This window comes from Hypomesus nipponensis, chromosome 18 (assembly GCF_054491055.1).
Source record: "Hypomesus nipponensis isolate SF chromosome 18, ASM5449105v1, whole genome shotgun sequence".
Taxonomy (NCBI): Eukaryota; Metazoa; Chordata; class Actinopteri; order Osmeriformes; family Osmeridae; genus Hypomesus; species Hypomesus nipponensis.
Window position 1 is genome coordinate 20,765,404 of NC_140378.1, and position 23,416 is coordinate 20,788,819.

At 52.2% G+C, this 23,416-nt stretch overlaps 1 protein-coding gene across 1 annotated transcript in view; it reads right to left on the minus strand.

Annotated features, from left to right (window-relative positions):
- Nucleotides 1-23,416, minus strand: part of slc35h1 (solute carrier family 35 member H1) — a 32,933-nt gene that overhangs the window by 8,572 nt on the left and 945 nt on the right. The window contains exons 3-29 of the mRNA XM_084679107.1: nt 23,124-23,274; nt 22,454-22,517; nt 22,210-22,282; nt 19,822-19,990; nt 19,369-19,452; nt 18,811-18,986; nt 18,436-18,565; nt 18,186-18,295; nt 12,210-12,304; nt 10,921-11,168; nt 10,315-10,458; nt 9,389-9,547; nt 9,064-9,216; nt 7,558-7,725; nt 7,335-7,454; nt 6,345-6,509; nt 6,058-6,216; nt 5,367-5,545; nt 5,074-5,203; nt 4,832-4,977; nt 3,871-4,000; nt 3,600-3,739; nt 2,522-2,648; nt 1,809-1,948; nt 1,533-1,665; nt 736-872; nt 526-655 (exon numbers count right to left, since the gene is read on the minus strand). Of these exons, the coding sequence (XP_084535233.1) occupies nt 526-655; nt 736-872; nt 1,533-1,665; nt 1,809-1,948; nt 2,522-2,648; nt 3,600-3,739; nt 3,871-4,000; nt 4,832-4,977; nt 5,074-5,203; nt 5,367-5,545; nt 6,058-6,216; nt 6,345-6,509; nt 7,335-7,454; nt 7,558-7,725; nt 9,064-9,216; nt 9,389-9,547; nt 10,315-10,458; nt 10,921-11,168; nt 12,210-12,304; nt 18,186-18,295; nt 18,436-18,565; nt 18,811-18,986; nt 19,369-19,452; nt 19,822-19,990; nt 22,210-22,282; nt 22,454-22,517; nt 23,124-23,274 (3,760 nt within the window). The remainder of the gene's footprint in view (nt 1-525; nt 656-735; nt 873-1,532; nt 1,666-1,808; nt 1,949-2,521; nt 2,649-3,599; nt 3,740-3,870; nt 4,001-4,831; nt 4,978-5,073; nt 5,204-5,366; nt 5,546-6,057; nt 6,217-6,344; nt 6,510-7,334; nt 7,455-7,557; nt 7,726-9,063; nt 9,217-9,388; nt 9,548-10,314; nt 10,459-10,920; nt 11,169-12,209; nt 12,305-18,185; nt 18,296-18,435; nt 18,566-18,810; nt 18,987-19,368; nt 19,453-19,821; nt 19,991-22,209; nt 22,283-22,453; nt 22,518-23,123; nt 23,275-23,416) is intronic.

The following is a 23,416-nucleotide window of genomic DNA, read 5'->3' on the forward strand; positions in this document are numbered from 1 at the left end:
GGGAGGGAGGGAGGGAGGGAGGGAAGGAGGGAGAGGAGGGAGGGAGGGAGGGAGGGAGGGAGGGAGGGAGGGAGGGAGGGAGGGAGGGAGGGAGGGAGGGAGGGAGGGAAGGAGGGAGAGGAGGGAGGGAGGGAGGGAGGGAGGGAGGGAGGGAGGGAGGGAGGGAGGGAGGAGGGAGGGAGGGAGGGAGGGAGGGAGGGAGGGAGGGAGGGAGGGAGGGAGGGAGGGAGGGAGGGAGGGAGGGAGGAGACAAGGAGGGAGGGGGAGACAAGTAGGGGGGAGAAAGGAGACAAGGAGGGAGGGGGAGGAGGGGGAGACAAGGAGGGGGGGGGGAGAGAGGAGACAAGGAGGGAGGGGGAGGAGGGGGAGACAAGGAGGGAGGGGGAGGAGGGGGAGACAAGTAGGGGGGGGAGAGAGGAGACAAGGAGGGAGGGGGAGGAGGGGAGACAGGGAAGGAGGGGGGAGAGAGTCAAGGAGTGAGCGAGACAGACTTCTATTTGCCACTCCCCTGTGTGTGTGTCTCACCAGTCTTGCCCTGTACTGAGGCACTGCCCCCCTCTCTGTTGCGGTACTCTGCAGACACCAGGATGCTGTAGCGAGTGTCTGGGAGCAGAGACTGCAGCAGCACGCGCCTGGCACTGCCTGCGACCAGCACCTACACACACAGAGGATACATGACACCTGAGTGTGTGTGTGTGTGTGCGCGTATCTATGTGTGTGTGTGTGTGTGCTCACCGTGGCCTCGGCCCCCTGCAGGGTGGAGTAGGAGACCCTGTACTGCAGGACGTGGGCATTGGGAGGAGTCCAGCTGACCAGCAGACTGACCGCCGTCTCCTCAGATACAGTCACACTGGACGGGCCCCTGCCAGACACTGCAGGTCACACACACACACACGGTCATACACAGTCACACACGGTCACACACACGGTCATATACACACACACGGTCATATACACACACACACGGTCATATACACACACACACGGTCATACACACACACACACGGTCATATACACACACACACGGTCATACACACACACACACGGTCATATACACACACACACGGTCATATACACACACACACGGTCATATACACACACACACGGTCATATACACACACACGGTCATATACACACACACACGGTCATATATATTTTGGCACTTGTTTAGCTTTTTCACAATGTATGCTTCATGTTTTGGCTACTTGCAATGTTTGGGACAATCTCGTTGTTATGATCAGTGACCTATGCTCTTTTGTAAAGCTCTCTCTTGGAAGTCGCTTTGGATAAAAGCGTCTGCTAAATGGATAAATGTAAATGTAAATGTAAATATACACACACACACACACACGGTCATATACACACACACACGGTGTGTGTGAGCAGGTGTGTGTGTGTGTGTGAGCAGGTGTGTGTGTGTGTGTGTGAGCAGGTGTGTGTGAGCAGGTGTGTGTGTGTGTGAGCAGGTGTGTGTGTGTGTGTGTGAGCAGGTGTGTGTGTGTGTGAGCAGGTGTGTGTGTGTGTGTACTTACAGGTGCTGTAGCGCGTGGCCACAGCTTCACTCTGAGCTCCGTCAGAGAAGAGAGCAGACAGGGAGATCTGGTACTCCTTATCCTCATCCACCCCCTCCAGGACCGCCCCCTCACTGGCTCCAGACACCCTGAGCTGCACACACACATTCTGCATGGTCTCTAAGAACACACCCCTAACCTTAACCCTTCATGTCATTCTACATTCTACGAATTGTAACCCAAACACACACACACACACCTCCACACACACTCTCACACACCCCCTCACTCCCTCACCTGTCTGAGGTCTCCTCCGCTCAGGGAGATCCACTTGATCAGGTAGGACACAACGTCGTCCGCCGCAGACTCCCAGCGTACCGTGATGTCACTTCCTGTATAGTTGGTGACTCTGAGGTCAGAGGGTGCAGGAACCCTCACTGGAGGAGGGGGGGGGAGGGAGGGAGGGGGGGGAGGGAGGGCGGGGGGGAGGGAGGGGGGAAGGCAGGGAGGGAGGGGGGAAGGCAGGGAGGGAGGGGGGGGAAGGGGGGGAGGGGGGCAGGGAGGGAGGGGGGAAACAGGTGAGGCGTGTGAGCAGTGTCGGTCCTAGCACATTGGGCGTCCCGGGCGAGTTTATCACTTGCAGCCCCCCCCCCCTCCCCCCCCCCCCCAGGGCGAAGAAATCTTGTGCCGCCCCCTACCCCCCCGGCCGCCCCACGACAGTACACGGAACGAGGAACGCTACTACCTGGCGGCGGCAAACAATGGAAAATGCTGCACGGCACAATCACAGCAAGCAGGAGTGCCTGCAGTTGCCTGAAGGGGGCGCCAATATGCCAAATCCCCACAAAGTGAAATGATAGATGAGAAAACCGCAGAGATCTTTTCTTTTTTTATTGCTCGTGTGCTCCCCACGTGACCTGACAAAATGCCGCCCCGGTCCGGGCTGCCCGGTCCGCCCATGACTAAAACCGCCCCTGCAAGTGAGAGGTGTGTGTATGTGTGTGTCTTACTGGTGGTGACGTTGGCAGTGACAGCTGAGGACAGGCCCAGAGGGTAGTGTGACTGGACGGACACCAGGTACCGAGACAGAGAGGACAGGTTCTGCAGAAGCACAGAGTTCACCCCCGTCACCTCCACCTGGACAAAACGTTTCCAAAGGTTCAACAAAGAGACAAAGAGAAGAGGGAGGGTAAAAGGATGACTTTTGTGATAGACTGAACATAACTGGATGAATGTTTTGACAACAGTGAGGTAGAGTAAGAGGTGGGGGGAGTCCACCTGTTTGACAACAGTGAGGTAGAGTAAGAGGTGGGGTGAGTCCACCTGTTTGACAACAGTGAGGTAGAGTAAGAGGTGGGGGGAGTCCACCTGTTTGACAACAGTGAGGTAGAGTAAGAGGTGGGGTGAGTCCACCTGTTTGACAACAGTGAGGTAGAGTAAGAGGTGGGGTGAGTCCACCTGTTTGACAACAGTGAGGTAGAGTAAGAGGTGGGGGGAGTCCACCTGTTTGACAACAGTGAGGTAGAGTAAGAGGTGGGGTGAGTCCACCTGTTTGACAACAGTGAGGTAGAGTAAGAGGTGGGGGGAGTCCACCTGTTTGACAACAGTGAGGTAGAGTAAGAGGTGGGGTGAGTCCACCTGTTTGACAACAGTGAGGTAGAGTAAGAGGTGGGGTGAGTCCACCTGTTTGACAACAGTGAGGTAGAGTAAGAGGTGGGGGGAGTCCACCTGTTTGACAACAGTGAGGTAGAGTAAGAGGTGGGGTGAGTCCACCTGTTTGACAACAGTGAGGTAGAGTAAGAGGTGGGGTGAGTCCACCTGTTTGACAACAGTGAGGTAGAGTAAGAGGTGGGGTGAGTCCACCTGTTTGACAACAGTGAGGTAGAGTAAGAGGTGGGGGGAGTCCACCTGTTTGACAACAGTGAGGTAGAGTAAGAGGTGGGGTGAGTCCACCTGTTTGACAACAGTGAGGTAGAGTAAGAGGTGGGGGGAGTCCACCTGTTTGACAACAGTGAGGTAGAGTAAGAGGTGGGGGGAGTCCACCTGTTTGACAACAGTGAGGTAGAGTAAGAGGTGGGGTGAGTCCACCTGTTTGACGTCGCTGCCGTGGTTGGTGCTGCAGGTGACCCTGTGCCCAGGGACGTCCCCCGCCCCAGGAGCCCAGCTGACCCGCACCATGCTGTGACCCACCATGGTGACCTGGACGCTGGCCGGGGGGGGCAGGGGGACTGGGGGGGGAGGAGGGGTGGGAGAGGGTAGACAGAGAGAACAATGTAAACATTTGGAAAGTGAGGGTGTGTGTGTGTGTGTATGTCTGGTGTGTGTGTGTCTGTGTGTGTGTATGTGTGTGTGTACCTACAGGTGGTGGCGATGGCAGTGACTGGGTCACTCGGGTCCTCGTCATACAGGGCGTACAAGGTGACAGAGTAGTCTGTGGACGGCTGTAGCCCTTCCAGCTGCACCTCCCTCTGCTCCGCCCCGAACCTCACCTGGGGGGGCAGGGGGTCAATCACACACACACAGCTACACACGTACAGCTACACACACACACACAGCTACACACGTACAGCTACACACACACACACAGCTACACACGTACAGCTACACACACACACACAGCTACACACACACACACAGCTACACACACACACACAGCTACACACGTACAGCTACACACACACGTACAGCTACACACACACACACACAGCTACACACGTACAGCTACACACACACACACAGCTACACACACACACACAGCTACACACGTACAGCTACACACACACACACAGCTACACACACACATACAGCTACACACACACACATACAACTACACCCACACACACAGCTACACACGTACAGCTACACACACACGTACAGCTACACACACACACAGAGCTACACACACACGTACAGCTACACACACACGTACAGCTACACACACACACACAGCTACACACGTACAGCTACACACACACACACAGCTACACACACACACACAGCTACACACGTACAGCTACACACACACACACAGCTACACACACACATACAGCTACACACACACATACAGCTACACACACACACACACACAGCTACACACATACAGCTACACACACACGTACAGCTACACACACAAATACAGCTACACACACACACACACACACACAGCTACACACATACAGCTACACACACACACACACAGCTACACACATACAGCTACACACACACATACAGCTACACACACACACACAGCTACACACATACAGCTACACACACACGTACAGTTACACACTCATCTACATTTGACATTTCACCCCCCACACCTCTTTGGCGTCGTCAGGTTCCCCGTTGCTGAGGGCAGAGTACAGCAGCATGTAGTGCGTGGCACCGTGGGCGGGGCCCCAGGACACCCTCAGGCTGTCTGAGGAGGCAGGGGCCACCTGCATGTCCTCAGGGGGGGCCAGGGGGGCTGGGAGGACAGAGAGACACCTTAAACACCCCACACAGCTTGGATATCTTCATGAGCAGGCTCACCCTGTGGTGAGGTAGTGGGAGAGCGTCTCACGTGTGGTGAGGGTTCCTCTGAGCGGGGGGCCGGCCCGATCCTGGTACACAGGGAAGATGGACACATGGTACTGGGTCTGGGACGACAGGCCTGACAGCTGCACACTGGACACACTGCTGTTAACCACCACCTACACACACACACACACACACACACAGCCACAGAACAGCACATCACAACACTGGAAAGTTGTGTTAAAAACAAATTGCATTACACTCCGACCAGCAGGACAGGATTGGCCGAGGGGTTGACAGACAGGTCGCTCGTCCAATGAAGGCGCTGGATGTTTGTACCTCCTGAGGGCTCTGTCCCTCAGCGGTGTGGTAGACCAGCCTGTACTGGAGGAGTGGGGGGGCCGGGGGGCCGGGGGGGGCCCAGCCCAGGAGCACCTCCCTGGGACCCAGCTCTGAGAAGACCAGCTGGGAGGGGCTGGGGTAGGACAAGGACGGGTCCTGGGTGGGGGGCTGCATCCCTGGGGGAGGAAGGAGGAGAGGTTAGCTCTGAGGGGCTGGAGGAGGGAGGAGAGGAGGGAGGAGGGAGGAGGGAGGAGAGGTTAGCTCTGAGGGGCTGGGGGAGGGGGGAGAGGGGAGAGAGGAGAGGGGAGAGGAAGGAGGAAAGGTTAGCTCTGAGGGGCTGGGGGAGGGGGAGAGGGGAGAGAGGAGAGGGGAGAGGAAGGAGGAGAGGTTAGCTCTGAGGGGCTGGGGGAGGGGGGAGAGGGGAGAGAGGAGAGGGGAGAGGAGGGAGGAGAGGTTAGCTCTGAGGGGCTGGGGGAGGGGGAGAGGGGAGAGAGGAGAGGGGAGAGGAGGGAGGAGAGGTTAGCTCTGAGGGGCTGGGGGAGGGGGGAGAGGGGAGAGAGGAGAGGGGAGAGGAGGGAGGAGAGGTTAGCTCTGAGGGGCTGGAGGAGGGGGGAGGAGAGGTTAGCTCTGAGGGGCTGGGGGAGGGGGGAGAGGAGGGAGAGGAGAGGGGAGCACAGCGAGGACTTACTCTTGGCCAGACTGCGCTCCTCCATCTTGCTACAGAGGGTGTGAGCGAGGCGCGCCACCAGCCGGCTCAGCAGGGGGAAGTCATTGACGTTGTAGACGTTCACATCCAGCGGCTCCGACGCCACCTGCCTCAGCTCAGCCTCGTCCGCGTTCTTCACACCTGGACACACACACACGGAGGGATACACACACACAAGGAGAGATACATACACACACACACATTCATGAGGAGATGCAGACACACACACACACACACAGTGGAGACACACACACCTCTCCTCCTCTCACCTACAGCGATGATCTCCACGCCGGTCTTCTTCAGGCGGTTGCTGGCGGCGATGGCGTCATCCTGAGACTTCCCGTCCGTCAGCAGGACCAGGAAGTGAGGTACGTTCTGCCGAGCGCCAGACTCCACCTTCAGGTTCTCCTCTAGAACGTGCAGCAGGGCCTGACCTGGCACACATGCAGGCACACACACGTGAAGGTGTTGTTTACCTGTGAAGGTGTTTACCTGTGAAGGTGTTGTTTACCTGTGAAGGTGTTTACCTGTGAAGGTGTTGTTTACCTGTGAAGGTGTTTACCTGTGAAGGTGTTGTTTACCTGTGAAGGTGTTTACCTGTGAAGGTGTTGTTTACCTGTGAAGGTGTTTACCTGTGAAGGTGTTTACCTGTGAAGGTGTTGTTTACCTGTGAAGGTGTTTACCTGTGAAGGTGTTGTTTACCTGTGAAGGTGTTTACCTGTGAAGGTGTTGTTTACCTGTGAAGGTGTTTACCTGTGAAGGTGTTGTTTACCTGTGAAGGTGTTTACCTGTGAAGGTGTTTACCTGTGAAGGTGTTGTTTACCTGTGAAGGTGTTTACCTGTGAAGGTGTTGTTTACCTGTGAAGGTGTTTACCTGTGAAGGTGTTGTTTACCTGTGAAGGTGTTTACCTGTGAAGGTGTTGTTTACCTGTGAAGGTGTTGTTTACCTGTGAAGGTGTTTACCTGTGAAGGTGTTGTTTACCTGTGAAGGTGTTTACCTGTGAAGGTGTTTACCTGTGAAGGTGTTGTTTACCTGTGAAGGTGTTTACCTGTGAAGGTGTTGTTTACCTGTGAAGGTGTTTACCTGTGAAGGTGTTGTTTACCTGTGAAGGTGTTTACCTGTGAAGGTGTTGTTTACCTGTGAAGGTGTTTACCTGTGAAGGTGTTGTTTACCTGTGAAGGTGTTTACCTGTGAAGGTGTTGTTTACCTGTGAAGGTGTTTACCTGTGAAGGTGTTGTTTACCTGTGAAGGTGTTTACCTGTGAAGGTGTTGCCTCCTTTATATCTGAAGCCTCTGACAGCGTCCAGCAGCTGGTCCTTGGTGGTGAAGTTGTTTAGCTGCCACTCGGTACGAGGATCCCCACTGTACTGGGTCAGGGCTGAGGTCAGGGGTCACAGGGAGGTCACAGGGAGGTCACAGGGAGGTCACAGGGAGGTCATAAAGGGAGGGGGGAAGGACAGAAACAACAGAAGAAGCCCCACCTATCTGCACCCTGTCGGGACCGATGTGGAAGGGCGTGACCAGGCCCTCCAGGAAGTCTCGAACGCGGCGGAAGTTGGAGCGACCGATGCTCCAGGATCCGTCCACCAGCAGCACCATGTCAGCAGGGCTGACAGCCTCACAGGAGAAGGGGCGCCGCGTAGACACTGCTGGGGGAGGAGGAGGAGGGGAGGGGGAGGGAGAGGAGGGGAGGGGAGGGGAGGGGAGGGGAGGGGAGGGGAGGGGAGGGGGAGGGGGAGGAGGGGAGGAGGAGGAGGGGAGGGGGAGGAGGGGAGGGGGAGGAGGGGAGGGGAGGGGGAGGGGGAGGAGGGGAGGAGGAGGAGGGGAGGGGAGGGGGAGGAGGGGAGGGGGAGGGGGAGGGGGTGCGGGAGGAGGAGGAGGGGAGGGGGAGGGGGAGGGGGAGGGGGAGGGGGATGAGGAGGAGGGGAGGGGGAGGGGGAGGGGGAGGGGGAGGGGGAGGAGGGGAGGGGGAGGGGGAGGGGGAGGGGGAGGGGGAGGGGAGGGGGATGAGGAGGAGGGGAGGGGGAGGGGGAGGGGGAGGAGGAGGAGGAGGAGGGGAGGGGGAGGGGGAGGGGGAGGGGGAGGGGGAGGGGGAGGGGGAGGGGGAGGGGGAGGGGAGGGGGAGGGGAGGGGAGGGGAGGGGAGGGGAGGGGAGGGGAGGGGAGGGGAGGGGGACGGGGAGGGGAGGGGGAGGGGGAGCGGGAGCGGGAGGAGGAGGAGGGGAGGGGGAGGGGGAGGGGGAGGGGGAGGGGGAGGGGGAGGGGGATGAGGAGGAGGGGAGGGGGAGGGGGAGGGGGATGAGGAGGAGGGGAGGGGGAGGGGGAGGGGGAGGGGGAGGGGGAGGAGGGGAGGGGGAGGGGGAGGGGGAGGGGGAGGGGGAGGGGGAGGGGGAGGGGGATGAGGAGGAGGGGAGGGGGAGGGGGAGGGGGGAGGAGGAGGAGGAGGAGGGGAGGGGGAGGGGGAGGGGGAGGGGGAGGGGGAGGGGAGGGGGAGGGGAGGGGAGGGGAGGGGAGGGGAGGGGAGGGGAGGGGAGGGGAGGGGAGGGGAGGGGAGGGGAGGGGAGGGGGACGACGAGGGGGAGCGGGAGGAGGAGGGGGATGAGGAGGGGGAGCGGGAGCGGGAGGGGGGGGGGGACGAGGAGGGGAGGGGGGAGGGAGGACACTGAAGATTATCATCAAAACAAGAAACTAGTGATTAAGTCTGCTCTGTGAGTGAGCAGAACATTTTGGGTATGGCCATTGTGTGTGTTTAGGTGTGTGTGTATTTAAATGTCTGTGTGTGTGGCTGCATGTATATGCATGTTTGTATGATCCTGTGTGTTCCAAAGATAAGAAGACGGAAGCAGAATGGCACATCTGACACACACACACACCTGGGCCCTGCAGGTGTAGAGGGGCCCTGTCATTACACACACACACACACACATTAGTACCTGTCGGGGTGTGTTTGAGTGGGTGTAGCTGTAGGGGTGTGTGTACGTGTGTTACCGGTGACCGGCTGTGTGTGGAGGTTCTTCCTGGGAGTGTCTTTGCTAGACTCCTCCCCTTCCTGCTTCTCCTTCTTCCTCTTCCTCTTCTCCCTGGGGGGCGTGTCCACCCTCTGGAGGGCAGTGGGGGTGGGGCTGTCTGGAGGGGGTGGCTCTGATTGGTAGATTGAGAAATTAGTCATTTGTTAATTGAGCTTTTATCCAGATGGTGGGTAGATCCTGCAGTAAGTGTAGACAATGATGGATTAGTTGTGCAGTGTGTGTGTGTGTGTGTGTGTGTGTGTGTGTGAGTGTAGTGTGTGTGGGTGTGTGTAGTGTGTGTGTACCCGTAGGAGTGGTGGGGTTGTGGTACAGGACTGTAGGCACAGCGTACAATGCCTCTGTGACATCATCAAGGTCACCTGACCCTGAGCCAATGGGTAACAGCTTCTTCTTCTGATCACGGCTGCCTGAGCGAATCAGCTCTTCCTCACGAAGCCCCTCGACTGGAGGAGAGACAAGACAGAGGAGATATAAGTCAGAGGAGAGACAGAGGAGGAGATACTAAGTGAGATAAAGATGAACAATACGTTTCATACATTTCTCACAAAACCAAATCTCCAAGACTAAACTTGCTCCCCAGACGCCATGCTACAGAGAGGGAGAAGGAGAGGGGGCCGTGCGACCACAACAATAAGCAGCCGTAGGGACTGGAAGGAGAACAGAGAGACAGGAAGGAACTGCTAGACAGGATCTTCATTCCACAGACACCAGAGTTCCTTCTGTCAGTCAGGGTCCCACAGAGGCCAGTCCCAACAAGCCCTGTCTCTCTCACACACACACACACACACACACACACACACACACACACACACACACACACACACACACTGCTCCATGACTACAGTGGAAAAGACACAACACAGCCTCTCTGAGGAGGCTGCAGTGAGAACTGAGAACACACTGCCCATCCAGTGTAATTGATGTTGTAGGCTCTTCATGATGACAGACTGCCTGTCTTGTTGTGGGGTGTGAGTGTGTGTGTGAGAGAGAGAGAGAGAGAGAGAGAGAGAGAGAGAGAGAGAGAGAGAGAGAGAGAGAGAGAGAGAGAGAGAGAGAGAGAGAGAGAGAGAGAGAGAGAGAGAGAGAGAGAGAGAGAGAGAGAGAGAGAGAGAGAGAGAGAGAGAGAGAGAGAGAGAGAGAGAGAGAGAGAGAGAGAGAGAGAGAGAGAGAGAGAGAGGGGGAGAGACCCAACCTCCCCAGTGGAACCTACTGGTGAAGCGTCTCTTGGCCAGCAGTCTCTCTGTGGTTCCGTTGAGCACTAGGACCTGGAGGGCGTACTCCTGGCTGGAGTCCAGCCCTGCCACTGTGGCACGCCCCCTGGTGGTGGTGAGCATCAGCTCAGGCTGGGGCACCTCTGGGGGGCAGGAGGGAGAGGGGGGTGAGAGAGAGGAGAGGAGAGAGAGTAGACAGAGATCAGCTTCAGAAAAGTCGCCCCCCGTTCCCCTCCCTCCTCCCCCTCCCTCCCCCTCCTCCCTGCTCCTCCTCCCTGCTCCTGCTGGAACACAGCTGGAGGAGAAAGGAGAGGTTTCTCACTCATTAACACTCCTTACATCAGGCACCAACATGGGTGGTCCCGCTCATATTCCTGTGCATGTAGGAAAGGTTTCTTTGTCCTTCCAGTGTAAAAGTACTATTATTAGTTTGAATCTTAGGCTTCAATGGCTAGGTTTCTAAATGTGTTCTAGTGCATTAAAACATGTAGAAGTGGTGCATTAAGAGAAAAAGCTCTCCCTCTGCCTGTGAAAAGTGTTTTCCTCCCCTGTGGACCGGAGGAAGGAGAGCGACGTGGAGCCAGGTGTACCCAGGGTTGTCTCACCTGAGATGGGCCGGACTCGGACCTTGTAGCCCTGGACTGGACCCTCTGCCTCCTTCCACTTCATCTGAAGACGATCTTCAGACAGGACCGTGAGTTTCAGACGGCCTACACACACACACATGTTTATACACACACACACACAAACAGGAAACCCTGTGAGCTCATCAGAGGTATTCAGAGCAGCGGGCACTGAAACATCGGCTATTTCGAGGAGCTTAAAGATGAAAGTGTTTTTCACAAGTTCAGTTCTGGAAGACGGGGGACCCCATCCCACCCCACTTCCTCCTTCCTAACTGTCCAATCAAATCCCTCCCTTGTTTTGAGCTCATCTCCATATTTCCCAACAAGCCGCGTCTTGTCTCTGTGGCCCCGCCCCCTCCAGCTGGCTCCAGCCTATCAAAGCCGGCCTTGTGCCGTCCGCCAGGCAGCAGGGGCACAGGAAGTCAGCTAGGGGCAGAGGGGTCAAAGGTTGTTAAGGAAGCACCGTAGAGTATGATGTCACTGCCAGACTGTCTGTGTGTGCTGTGGGGGGGGAGTGAAAGGGGTGAAGGGGGGAGGTGGGGGGGGGGAGTGGAGGATTGAGAAGGGAAGGGAAGAAGGGGTGAGGGGGGATCTGGAGGAAGGATGCAAAAGAAGAGAGCACCACAGATATGAAGTTTGAATGAATGGATCAAAACAGTCTCACTGTCTGTAGAGGCCTGACTTCCTGAATTGATGTAGTTATGGAGGGGCGGAGGGATAAAGGGAATAGGAGGGAGGGAGGGAGGGAGGGAGGGAGGGAGGGAGGGAGGGAGGGAGGGAGGGAGGGAGGGAGGGAGGGAGGGAGGGAGGGAGGGAGGGAGGGAGGGAGGGAGGGAGGGAGGGAGGGAGGGAGGGAGGGAGGGAGGGAGGGAGGGAGGGAGGGAGGGAGGGAGGGAGGGAGGTGTAGGAGAGGATTAAGCGACAGCAGTCTGTGTCTGATGTATGGAGTTTGAAGTGCATTTGGATCGCAATAAGCCACAATTATATATACACTTACTGGACAAAATTGAACCAAGCGATAAATCAAATCAAATCAAATTTATTTGTATAGCCCTTTTTACACGCAAGCATGTCACAGAGGGCTTCACATACGCCCATAGAACTGCCCCTCAACCAACCTAAACCCTCAAGGCGATAGAGGCAGGGAACTCTCCAGACACTGCTCCAGCAGACACTGCTCCAGCAGACTGGGCCAGCAGTTACTATTGAATCATTCTTCCAATACTAACCAGGGCAGTGCTGCTCGGGACAGCACTGTGGTGGGTTACCTTGGCTGGAGACCCTGGAGGTCAGGGAGAGGAGTAGGAGCAGAGCGGCCGGCCAGCGCTGCATCTGGGCTGGGAGGAAGACAGGCCTCGGGGGTCTGGAGGGCAAATGAACACACAAGAACATCACTGATAAATCATCATAACTAGACATGGTCACGGACGGATTAAGAAACCACGGGCCCCTGGGCCTGGATGTGTCAAGGCCCCCCCCCCCCCCTCACCGCCGCAGGAATATTATTTGCAGGAATAATATTGATATAGTTGTTTAAAAAGTACTCGCAAAAGTACTCGAGTAATCAACAAAATAAACGTTTATAGTACAAAAATATTTGATAGTTGTAAACATAGACTAGAGTGTACATTTGTAGCCCACACAACCCTCTCTCTTTCTTGAAAAATTACCATCATAGGCTAAAGTATATTATATCTTCAATAAATATTGTGTTGGGGGTGCTTAGACACAGCTCTAATGCTATTGTTTTGTACTTGCTTTTTGGATTCCTCCCTACGAAGTTGAAGGGCCCATATAGCATGGAGTACTCAGCCCCTCTAAAGTCCTATAGATAAACTGAGGGGATAAACACTCACTTGAAAGGCATCATGATGGTTTCTTTCTTGTGACATCTTCAAAGTGAATGTTTAGGCTATTTTTTAGTTTAATCAGTAGGACTTTTGGGGCCCTGTTAAAGACATTAATGACTTAAGCCTAGCATATACCGGCTACGGCGCCTATTACCATATCAACACACTAGTACATCAAGGTAATAACAGTAGTGTAGAATTTCTAGCGTAGCTCGACGCTGACCAGAACGACGGACAGCCAACTTCCGTTTTACAGACAGCTAGGTTAGCGGTAGGCTACTTTACAGTAGGTTAGCGGTAGGTTTTTACAGACAGTAGCGGTACTTTACTGTAAGTTAGCGGTACTTTACAGTAAAACTGACGAAAATACAGTGTTGATATCACAGCCAGGAAACATAGCTAGTGGTATCTCCCTGGCCTGTGTCTGAGGTGCTTCTGTCTTTTAGTATGAGTTTAGCTTTTAGGTTTTAGTTAGCCTCTACTGCAGGCTGCTTAACTAATGTAGATAAACGAGACAAACGAGCTGCTTAACTATAGACAACAAATAAAACTGCATAAACGTTTGTGATGTCGTGAGTCGGAGTTAGTGATTTTTATGTATTTATTTTAGCAAAAAAAAATACTTTATACAATTATACATTTGATTTGGAAGAAGAAAAACAATCCCACTCCAAAAAGAGAAGAAAAAGAAAAAAGGCTAAGTAGCTTATCTGAATACCACTGGAATACCGAAAACTCTTCACTTCTGATCCTTGCTCTTCTGCTTGTAATTTTGGCTGTTAATCTTAAAACGATGTCAAATGCACAAATAAGTAGGCTACTGCAGATATAGGACCAGAAGTGCACAATTCTAACGAGACAGATCTGTTTGTCTGTTCCCACGGGAACGCTTCGAAAGCCGTTTCAGCGTAGCCTACAGGTGCCTCCAACACCCATTAAGTGGACCCTTCAATTTGACTGGTGTAATTACACTCACACAAAGATACACGCCCACACACACATGCCCACGTACACACTCATACCCTCGCTGTCTGTTGCACAAACACACACACACACACATAACCCCCCCCCCCCCCCACACACACACACACACACATACCCCCCCCACACACACACACACATACCCCCCCCACACACACACACCCACACACAGAGACAGTGTGTGGCAGCTTTAATGCTAAGAGCTCTGTCTGCCATAAACAAGAACAAGGCCAGTCTCAGTGCAAAGCATTCTGGGATGTTTAGCAACCTTCAGAAGTTCTGTTTGAAGCCATGCAGGTTGACCCTGTCTTTTATCTAAATGTTCTCAGAAATTAGCAGAAGAATTCTTCAACTTGTAGCACTTTGAAATCACCTCCACAACAAAGTGCACACAATAAATACATTAATTCTTCTTCTTGTTATTATTGAATCATCCTTCTGATCTGGGATCTCCTGCCCTGTGTGCTTGACTGTACCACAGGGACACATTATTGTCCATCTCCATATGGGTAGAACATTGTATTTAGACAGAGGCTCAAACAAACAATGGTGAACAACAATTGTAACTCATGGATAAATCCCTGTATCAGAGGCAGCCAACCAGGATATCCCTGTATCAGAGGCAGCCAGCCAGGATATCCCTGTATCAGAGACAGACAGGATATCCCTGTATCTGAGACAGACAGGATATCCCTGTATCAGAGACAGACAGGATATCCCTGTATCAGAGGCAGCCAGCCAGGATATCTCTGTATCAGAGACAGACAGGATATCCCTGTATCAGAGACAGACAGGATATCCCTGTATCAGAGACAGACAGGATATCCCTGTATCAGAGACAGACAGGATATCCCTGTATCAGAGACAGACAGGATATCCCTGTATCAGAGACAGTCAGGATATCCCTCTATCAGAGACAGACATGATATCCCTGTATCAGAGACAGACAGGATATCCCTGTATCAGAGACAGACAGGATATCCCTCTATCAGAGACAGACAGGATATCCCTGTATCAGAGACAGACAGGATATCCCTCTATCAGAGACAGACAGGATATCCCTGTATCAGAGGCATACAGACAGGATATCCCTGTATCAGAGACATACAGCCAGGATATCCCTGTATCAGAGACATACAGCCAGGATATCCCTGTATCAGAGACAGGCAGCCAGGATATCCCTGTATCAGAGAAGGCTCAAGCAAACTAAGCAGATCATAGACTGTGTTGTGGTTGATGTTGATGATGTTGACATATCAGGAGAGTAATCTATGTGCAACAAAGTTAAATCACTGGCTATAGGTATCAGGAGAATATCTATGACAACTCTTATCTATGTTACCTGTTATCACCAAAAAGTCTAGTTACTAGACTGAAGTAGTGGGCTATATTGTAATCTAGCAGTCTAGTCAATTTTGCCAAGTCTTCCTCATCCAAGAGTCACTGCTCATTTTGGAAACGGAAACTTCTCGTGGGCATGCATGATCCAGCGTATTCCCGCCCATCACGTAGACTACCACCGCTGCTCGCTCATTTCATCCCACTTAAGGTAGAATGCGGAGTCACCCAGGGCCTTCAGCTGTAGCTTGTCTGTGCTTGTCTCATTGTTGTTCAACCTACTAGGTCATGTTACTCATATCTCTTCCATGTTTCCATGTCCGGTGACAAGGAGCAAAAAGGCTACATTTTTGCAACCGACGTCTAGTCTGAGCGCTTGTCATTAGAATACTTCCTCCGGATTTATAGGGCCCGTACGTTCGTAGACAACCCGTGTGTTGTGTAGGGCATAGGGCCCATACGTTTGTAGACAATCCGTATATTGTGTAGGGTAATACAACAATTGGACACACATATACAGTGGAAGTTAGTGTTTTATAAATGGCAACATTGGGTTAAATTTGAGCTCATTCACAGAGTCCGAATCTGTTTTCGTCCAGCTACTTAATTTCAGAGTGAAATTTGTGAAAAATTTCATTAGAAACAACTGTTATTAAGATGCTTAATATAGCCTACTCTTGAAACATAAATCTGCATTCTCGTTCCATTGTGAGGCGCTCGCGCCGTAGGCTGTAGGCAGGGCGCGCAGCCCAAGACCCATCCAGATTCAGCGACACGGTCGAATCCACTACAGCCAGTGACATATCAAGGACAACTTTAATTTCTCAATGTATATACGATATCCCGAGCAAAATAATAAATCCACGTAACAACAGTTATGCCTGTTTCTGTGTTAAAACACTCACGTCTAAGTTCACGATGAACAGTGTGAGAAGCTTTGTTCCTTATCTCACTTGGCTCGAGGCGACTTTACACCTGAAGTATTTACCTGGCCTATAGACGGAGTTAGCAGATCATAGAGCGACAGCAGGGTGTAGCAGGTAACTCAGTGAGTAACACTACAAAGCTGTTAGGTGTCACTGGGCCAACACAGTGATCAGTTAGACTACATATGAATGTAGCCTACCTGATTTCGCTGGTCTAGCGGCGTCCAGAGTTCTTGTTCAGCGCGAGGTGATCCTGGTGCATTCGTGATGTGGGATGTCAACACGCGGGAGCTCCGTGAGCACTGGTCGCTTCCCCGTCTTGCTATCTCTCTCAGCCCCGGTACGCACGTGAAACCCGATCCTTCAAGACCCTCCCGCTGCACTATATGGGCGGGGTGCTCTCGGAAAAAAATATTAAATCCAGAAAGTATCAGATCTTCCTTCTCAAGAACGCTTAAACGTAGGTTTACTTGACTGCGGACAGAAAAAATCCTCAAAACCTTTTTGGCATTCCTATAGGCTTATTATGAATAAGCAATATTGTGGATCATTAGGCCTTTTAGATGCGCCCCCGCCCCGTGAGACGGGATGTATCTGAAATTGAAGTGTTTTTAGTTCATTTCAACTGGGAGAGCAGACAATGCAACTTTTTGTTGAGGGGAAAACAAGTTATGGCAATTGGTAATTCGTTTCTGGTGACGATAGAAAGTTATCTTAACTGACTCGATAAAGCTATAATGCGCTCCGCATGAAACGCGGCCCTAGTGAGATAATTGGCTGTGAGGCTACTTTTAGCTGCCTGTGAAATGTTATCAGGAAGGGATTGAATGAATAGCGACCCAGTGCGGAGTGCGGACTATGAGGTAGCATAAGACTTGATTATATAGGGCCTGGATGTAGCGCCCTGGTGTTATTATAATAAGCTACCTGCCTAAGAGAGCACTATTCAGTTTGGCTGCACTAAATTTGTATGGTTTAGCTATACTTCTAGAAAAAGTTCAAGGCTAATTTAATCAAATTAGTCTATTAGGCTAATAATTATTATATTTTTGTATTATTAATATTTTTAGGGGTGCTGAGATGAAATTAAGGTGCGCTAGAGCACCCCTAAAAAGAGTCTAAAATCGCCACTGGGCTAGCCTATTTATAATAATGTATGATAAATGTAGCCTGCTACTATCAATTCTTTAATGATCATAAACGTTATTACACAACATTTTATTCCAATGTCATTTTCACAAACAATATCTTATTAAATCTTGTCCTTCCAAACGAAATAATTTGTACTTAAATAGTTTACAAATCACAATATGTTACCATGTAGTCAAAAAAACAACGCATCCATGATCTTGAATACTAGTGGTCCTCTTTAAGGAAGTAAACAAGTGGCACTCCATAGGTCTCCTAGCACCTCACCGTGACAACGTGTTCACCCCAAACTGACACACAGAAGAGATACAACACCAATAATGTAGCCCAGGGCACCACCCGACCCTCCAACACCAACACTGTAGCCCAGGCCTAGCACCACCCAACCCTCCAACATCATGAACACTTAGAACCCTCCAGAGAAGGTGCAAAATATTGGGAGCAGCGACTGGGTATTTTGGCATCTCCCAGGGGTGCAGCTATGCTCCCACTACGGGAGGCTGGGGCGGGGGAGGCTGAATGTCATCATGCCCACAGATTCATACTGGACCACAATACTGCCGTCTGTGCACCCGCCAGTTGGGTTTGATATTGGACTGTTTACCAGAGATAAAGACAGTAGAGCTCCTGTTACATTTACACACCACGTGATTACAACACCGTGGGTCGCTGCCACGGGGATGTCGTTACCACGGTGACCGCTCCAGCGGTTCAGGGAGGTGTTTGGTTGTACTGCTGGTCCTGGGGTGTGGGTTGTCGGGCAGGGTTAGAAGGCACAGTGGCTGTGAAGCAAACAGGAAGACCTGGAGAGGATCTCTGATAACATCAGTCTCCCTGGAACATGAAGTCCAGCCAGTTAGGCAGTCATTGAACCAGTAATTGAACCAGTTAGTCAGTCATTAAACCAGTCAGTCAGTAATTGAACCCGTTAGTCAGTCATTGAACCAGTCATTAAACCAGTCAGTCAGTCGGTCGATTCTGCTCCTACGATTCAGTGGTGAATCTCCTCCTCTTCCTCCTCCTCCTCGCTCCTCAACAGAGGAAGCTCTAGATCAGGGTTAGGATCAGGACTGCTCTTACTGGCCAGCGCTCTCGACGAGTGGCCTTTACCTGAAGGGTACATAACCAGAAAAAAAATAAGCAACAGCAGCATCCACAACAACCATCCTCCCCTTACTAATAAACCAGGTTCATAGTCTCAGTTCAGGTGCCCCAGTCAGGCCCCAGTCAGGCCTCTGGGGTCCACCTACCCCTGGAGTAGTAGGTCTTGAGGCCCACGTGCAGAGAGATGCCGGACAGACACACAACAAAGCCCAGCCAGTTGATGCTGCTCATGCGGTCTCCCATCAGCCTCGCCGCCAGCAGCAGAGTGCACACCTCCTGAAGGGGGAGGAGCCACAAAAGGATGTCAGAAGGAAATGGAACGGTGCCATACTGTGAGCACCTACTGCAGAGCGGCAAGGAAGGATCGCAGACGGAAATGGAATGGTGCCATGGCAAGGAAGTAAGATGGAGAAATAAATCAATCAAAATAAAAGAGGGATTGAGAAAAAGCACTTCTATAGAGGTGAAGAAAGAGAAACAGAGAAAGACAGGTGAAATGAAAGTGAGAGCCGTGTGTTTACCTTGAAGATCCCAGCGATGGACAGCGTGAGGCTGGAGGTGCGTGAGACCAGCAGGAACTCTGAGAAGCCCAGGCCGAACGCCAGCGAGCCGCCCACACACAGCAGGAGCAGGGAGGACAGCAGGGGGCGCAGCTCCGACACACGGAACAGCTTCTCTGACATGGTCAGAGTCAGCCCTGCACACAGACAGGAGGGAGAAAGAGAGACAGGCGGGAGAGAGAGAGAGAGAGACAGGCGGGAGAGAGAGAGAGAGAGACAGGCGGGAGAGAGAGAGAGAGAGAGAGAGAGAGAGAGAGAGAGAGAGAGAGAGAGACAGGCAGGCAGGCAGGGAGGGAAACAAGTAGAGAATCATATGGTCAAAGAGATTATTTACAAATCCCATAAAAGAACAGAGCCAGACTCAGAATAAACATATATCACTGAGGGGCTGGTGACAGAGAGGCTGAAAACACTGTCGAGGAAAAGAGGGAGGAAGAGGAGAGGGCGGAGGAGGAGGAAGAGGAGGAGGAGAGGGAGACGGGGGGGAAGAGGAAGAGGAGAGGGAGAAGGAAGACTAACCTTCGTTGTAGAGGAAGAGAGGGAAGAGGCCCAGGAACATGAGAGGCTGCAGGTGGTACATGGTGTCTAGAGGGTTCTGTAGGCCTGGAGGGAGGAAGGAGAGAGTTTATTGACACTAAAGTTCAGAACAACGATCACAAATCATGAAACATTTCATTAAACTCCAGAATATTATCCAGTGAAACCAACACTTATTCCTGACAGAACACACACACTTGAAGCCTTGTGACATTGCTTGTAAATAGGGCTAAGCACATACACACATTACATTTTACATTTAACAGATGCTCTTATCCAGAGCGACTTACAGTAAGTACAGGGACATTCCCCCCGAGGCAAGTAGAGTGAAGTGCCTTGCCCATGGACACAACATCATTTTCCACAGCCGGGAATCGACCCAGCAACCTTCTGATTACCAGCCCGACCCCAGCAGTCCCCAGCACCAGTACCCACCCAGCTCTGCTTTCTGCATGAGCAGCTGTGTGAGGGTCCAGCGGATGCCCCCGATGAAGGAGGCCAGCAGCACCATGGTGAAGCCCTGCAGGTTGAACTGGGTCGACTCAAACGTGAACATGAAGAGACCACTGGCTATCAGCAGAACCACCACCACTAGGAACGGGTTCTAGAGAGGAGAGGGAGAGGAGGAGAGAGAGAACGAGAGGAGAGGGAGAGGAGGAGGAGGAGAGAGAGAACGAGAGGAGAGGGAGAGGAGGAGGAGGAGAGAGAGAACGAGAGGAGAGGGAGAGGAGGAGAGAGAGAACGAGAGGAGAGGGAGAGGAGGAGAGAGAGAACGAGAGGAGAGGGAGAGGAGGAGAGAGAGAACGAGAGGAGAGGGAGAGGAGGAGAGAGAGAACGAGAGGAGAGGGAGAGGAGGAGAGAGAGAACGAGAGGAGAGGGAGAGGAGGAGAGAAACATTAGTAAATGTCTTGCCTAATGTATGGCTACAAAAACACAGCAGAACCTTCCAATACTTGGGTCCAAATTACATTTAAACGTAAATAAGTACAAAGTAAAACACTCAGGGCGCAGGAGAGGACCCACGCGGAGCTAAAGAACACGCTGAACGGACCAGCAGCAGCGTACGCTGGGTCAGGGGGAAGGGACGGACGCTTACGGAAGCGAGACAGGAACCATGCAGAGCTAAACGGCACATGCCACACCGGACAGGAACCATGCAGAGCTAAACGGAACATGCCACACCGGACAGGAACCATGCAGAGCTAAACGGCACATGCCACACCGGACAGGAACCATGCAGAGCTAAACGGCACTTGCCACACCAGTGCAAGGAGGAAGCTGAGGGATCATTAAGAACCAGAACGCGGTTCTTAGTGTAAAGAGCAGCCAAACCCCTCAGAGACCGGGGGTCTCACGTATAAACGTTGCGTACGCACAAAAAGCTTGCGTACGCTGGTTTTCACGCACACTTTGTGATGTATAAAGATTTACTTGACGTGAGAATGTGCGGCCCTTCACGGAAACTTTTGAGCAGACGTGGGAATGTGCGGACCGTACGCAAAGTCTTGTCTGGATCTGTAACATGCCGAGACTCACCAAACATTACAAATAAAGTTTCCACTAGTACGTTTATGACGTTGACTATTCAAAAACATTAAACTAAAAGTTTGATCATTAATTGTGGATAATCACATCAAAATGCCAAACCCAAAATGGGAAATGCTATATAGCCTTCTGTTAATACCGCCACCACTTCTTCTGTTAAACTTGAGGCTGTCAAACGAACGACAAAATCACTCAGGAAATGCATGTCACGCTAACCCTATAGCTGCCATGCTGTTACGATGCGCCACCACTCGTTTCTTAATTTTAAGTTTTATATCGGACCATTTCTTCTTAATTTCTGTCATGGACCGGTTCTCTGAACCCACAGCATTGATGGCCCTATAATAATAATAATGATTTTATTTGTAATGCACTTTACATTTTGCTAAATCTCAAAGTGCTGCAGGTTAAAAACAAGTAAGGGCGCAAATAGTGACAGTTTTCCACTCTGCCGACTTTCTTTTGTCACTAATACCTGATGACAGGCCGCCAAACAGGACACATTTTCTCGCCTCCACCTCTGTTGTCAGAACCTCGATCTCACAGTCCCGCAATCCTTTATACATGAGGCCCCTGGTTCTTAGTGTGAGGAGCAACCACACCTCTCAGAGACCTGGTTCTTAGTGTGAGGAGCAGCCACACCTCTCAGAGACCTGGTTCTTAGTGTGAGGAGCAGCCACACCTCTCAGAGACCTGGTTCTTAGTGTGAGGAGCAGCCACACCTCTCAGAGACCTGGTTCTTAGTGTGAGGAGCAGCCACACCCCTCAGAGACCTGGTTCTTAGTGTGAGGAGCAGCCACACCCCTCAGAGACCTGGTTCTTAGTGTGAGGAGCAGCCACACCCCTCAGAGACCTGGTTCTTAGTGTGAAGAGCAGCCACACTGTCAGGATCTGTCATCAGTGGTCCCACGGCGAGGACTGCATTCTACATTTTACTGTATGTCAACCTGCAGGACTTGTCCTTGCCACTGCCTACAGTCTGTCCTGCAGCGCAGTCAAATGAACCGATCCTGCGTTCCTTCATTTGTCATGACAAGTTGAAATCCAGTTTCTGGGGAAAAAAACTGGTGAAATAAAAACTAGCTGAAGTTGAAAGTTGGCTGTGATACAGGTGACGAGAGAAGAAAGGTACAGGTGAGGTGTCCTACTGATGTTGTATTGGCTGGTGACTAAGCTGGCTGGTAACTAAGCACCACAAGAGGACAGAGGAGAGACAGCACTTGTGATTGGCTCAGAGTGAGACACAGCTTGTGATTGGCTTACGGACTTGTCACTCACCGGCTCTTCCAGCTTGAAGATGAGAGAGAAGAAGAGGATGAAGAGAACAGCAGAGGACTTGGTCATGGTGTACCTGGAGGACAGAGATGCAGACAAGCATATACACTTTGTAGCTTAAACACACTTAAATCACACACATGACAAACACACCATCTAATCACTCAGGCACAGGCATAAACTAAAAAGGTCGCGAAAACTCTCTCTCTCACACACACACACACACACACACACACAACACACTCACAGGCTGATGGTTATGAAGAGGAAACTCCAGTTAGATAGGCCGATGTCCAGGGCGGATGCCAAAGCTGCAGACGAGAGAACAGAAGCGTCACCTCATCCACCAGACCTCATCCACCAGACCTCATCCACCAGACATCATCCACCAGACCTCATCCTCCAGACATCATCCTCCAGACTTCATCCTCCAGACCTCATCCTCTAGACCTCATCCTCCAGACCTCATCCTCCAGACCTCATCCTCTAGACCTCAACCTCTAGACATCATCCTCCAGACCTCATCCTCTAGACCTCAACCTCTAGACATCATCCTCCAGACCTCATCCTCCAGACCTCATCCACTAGACATCATACTCCAGACCACATCCCCCAGGAGGTAGGGTCTAGGAGTTTGGTTTGGAACAGACCCTAGCTAACTTTACTTAAAGAAATGTCTGACAATCTACCTGGACTTCAGCCTGCTTCTGTCCAGAGAGAGAGAGATAAGACGTTGCCATGGCTCCTCTCAGCCCTGTCTGTAAGTTGACATGTTATCTCTGAGAAGTCTCTCTGTCTCTCTCTACAACATGGTTGTTAGATACAAGCTTCAGATACTGAACTTTCACCCCTACTCCTCCACACACCCCCACCCCCACCCCCCCACACACAAACACCACCCACACCCACCCACCCACCAGTGGGGGCTACTTTGAAGATGTAGTCGGCCCAGCTGAGCACGACTCTGGGCTTGCCCGTCCACCACTGCAGCGCCCAGCGGGACAGCGCAGACAGGCTGAAGATGATGCTGAGATGGACCAGGGTCATGAAAAGTGGGAAATGGAAACCCTGAAGGGGGGGGGGGGGGGGGTCCAGAGAGGAAGAAAAAGAGAGAGAGAGAGAACATAAAACGTAACTGAGTTGCCTGAGTTACTTGGCATTCTAAACAACACTTGACCGCTGATGCGTTCTGTTGAACTCTTCGTGACTT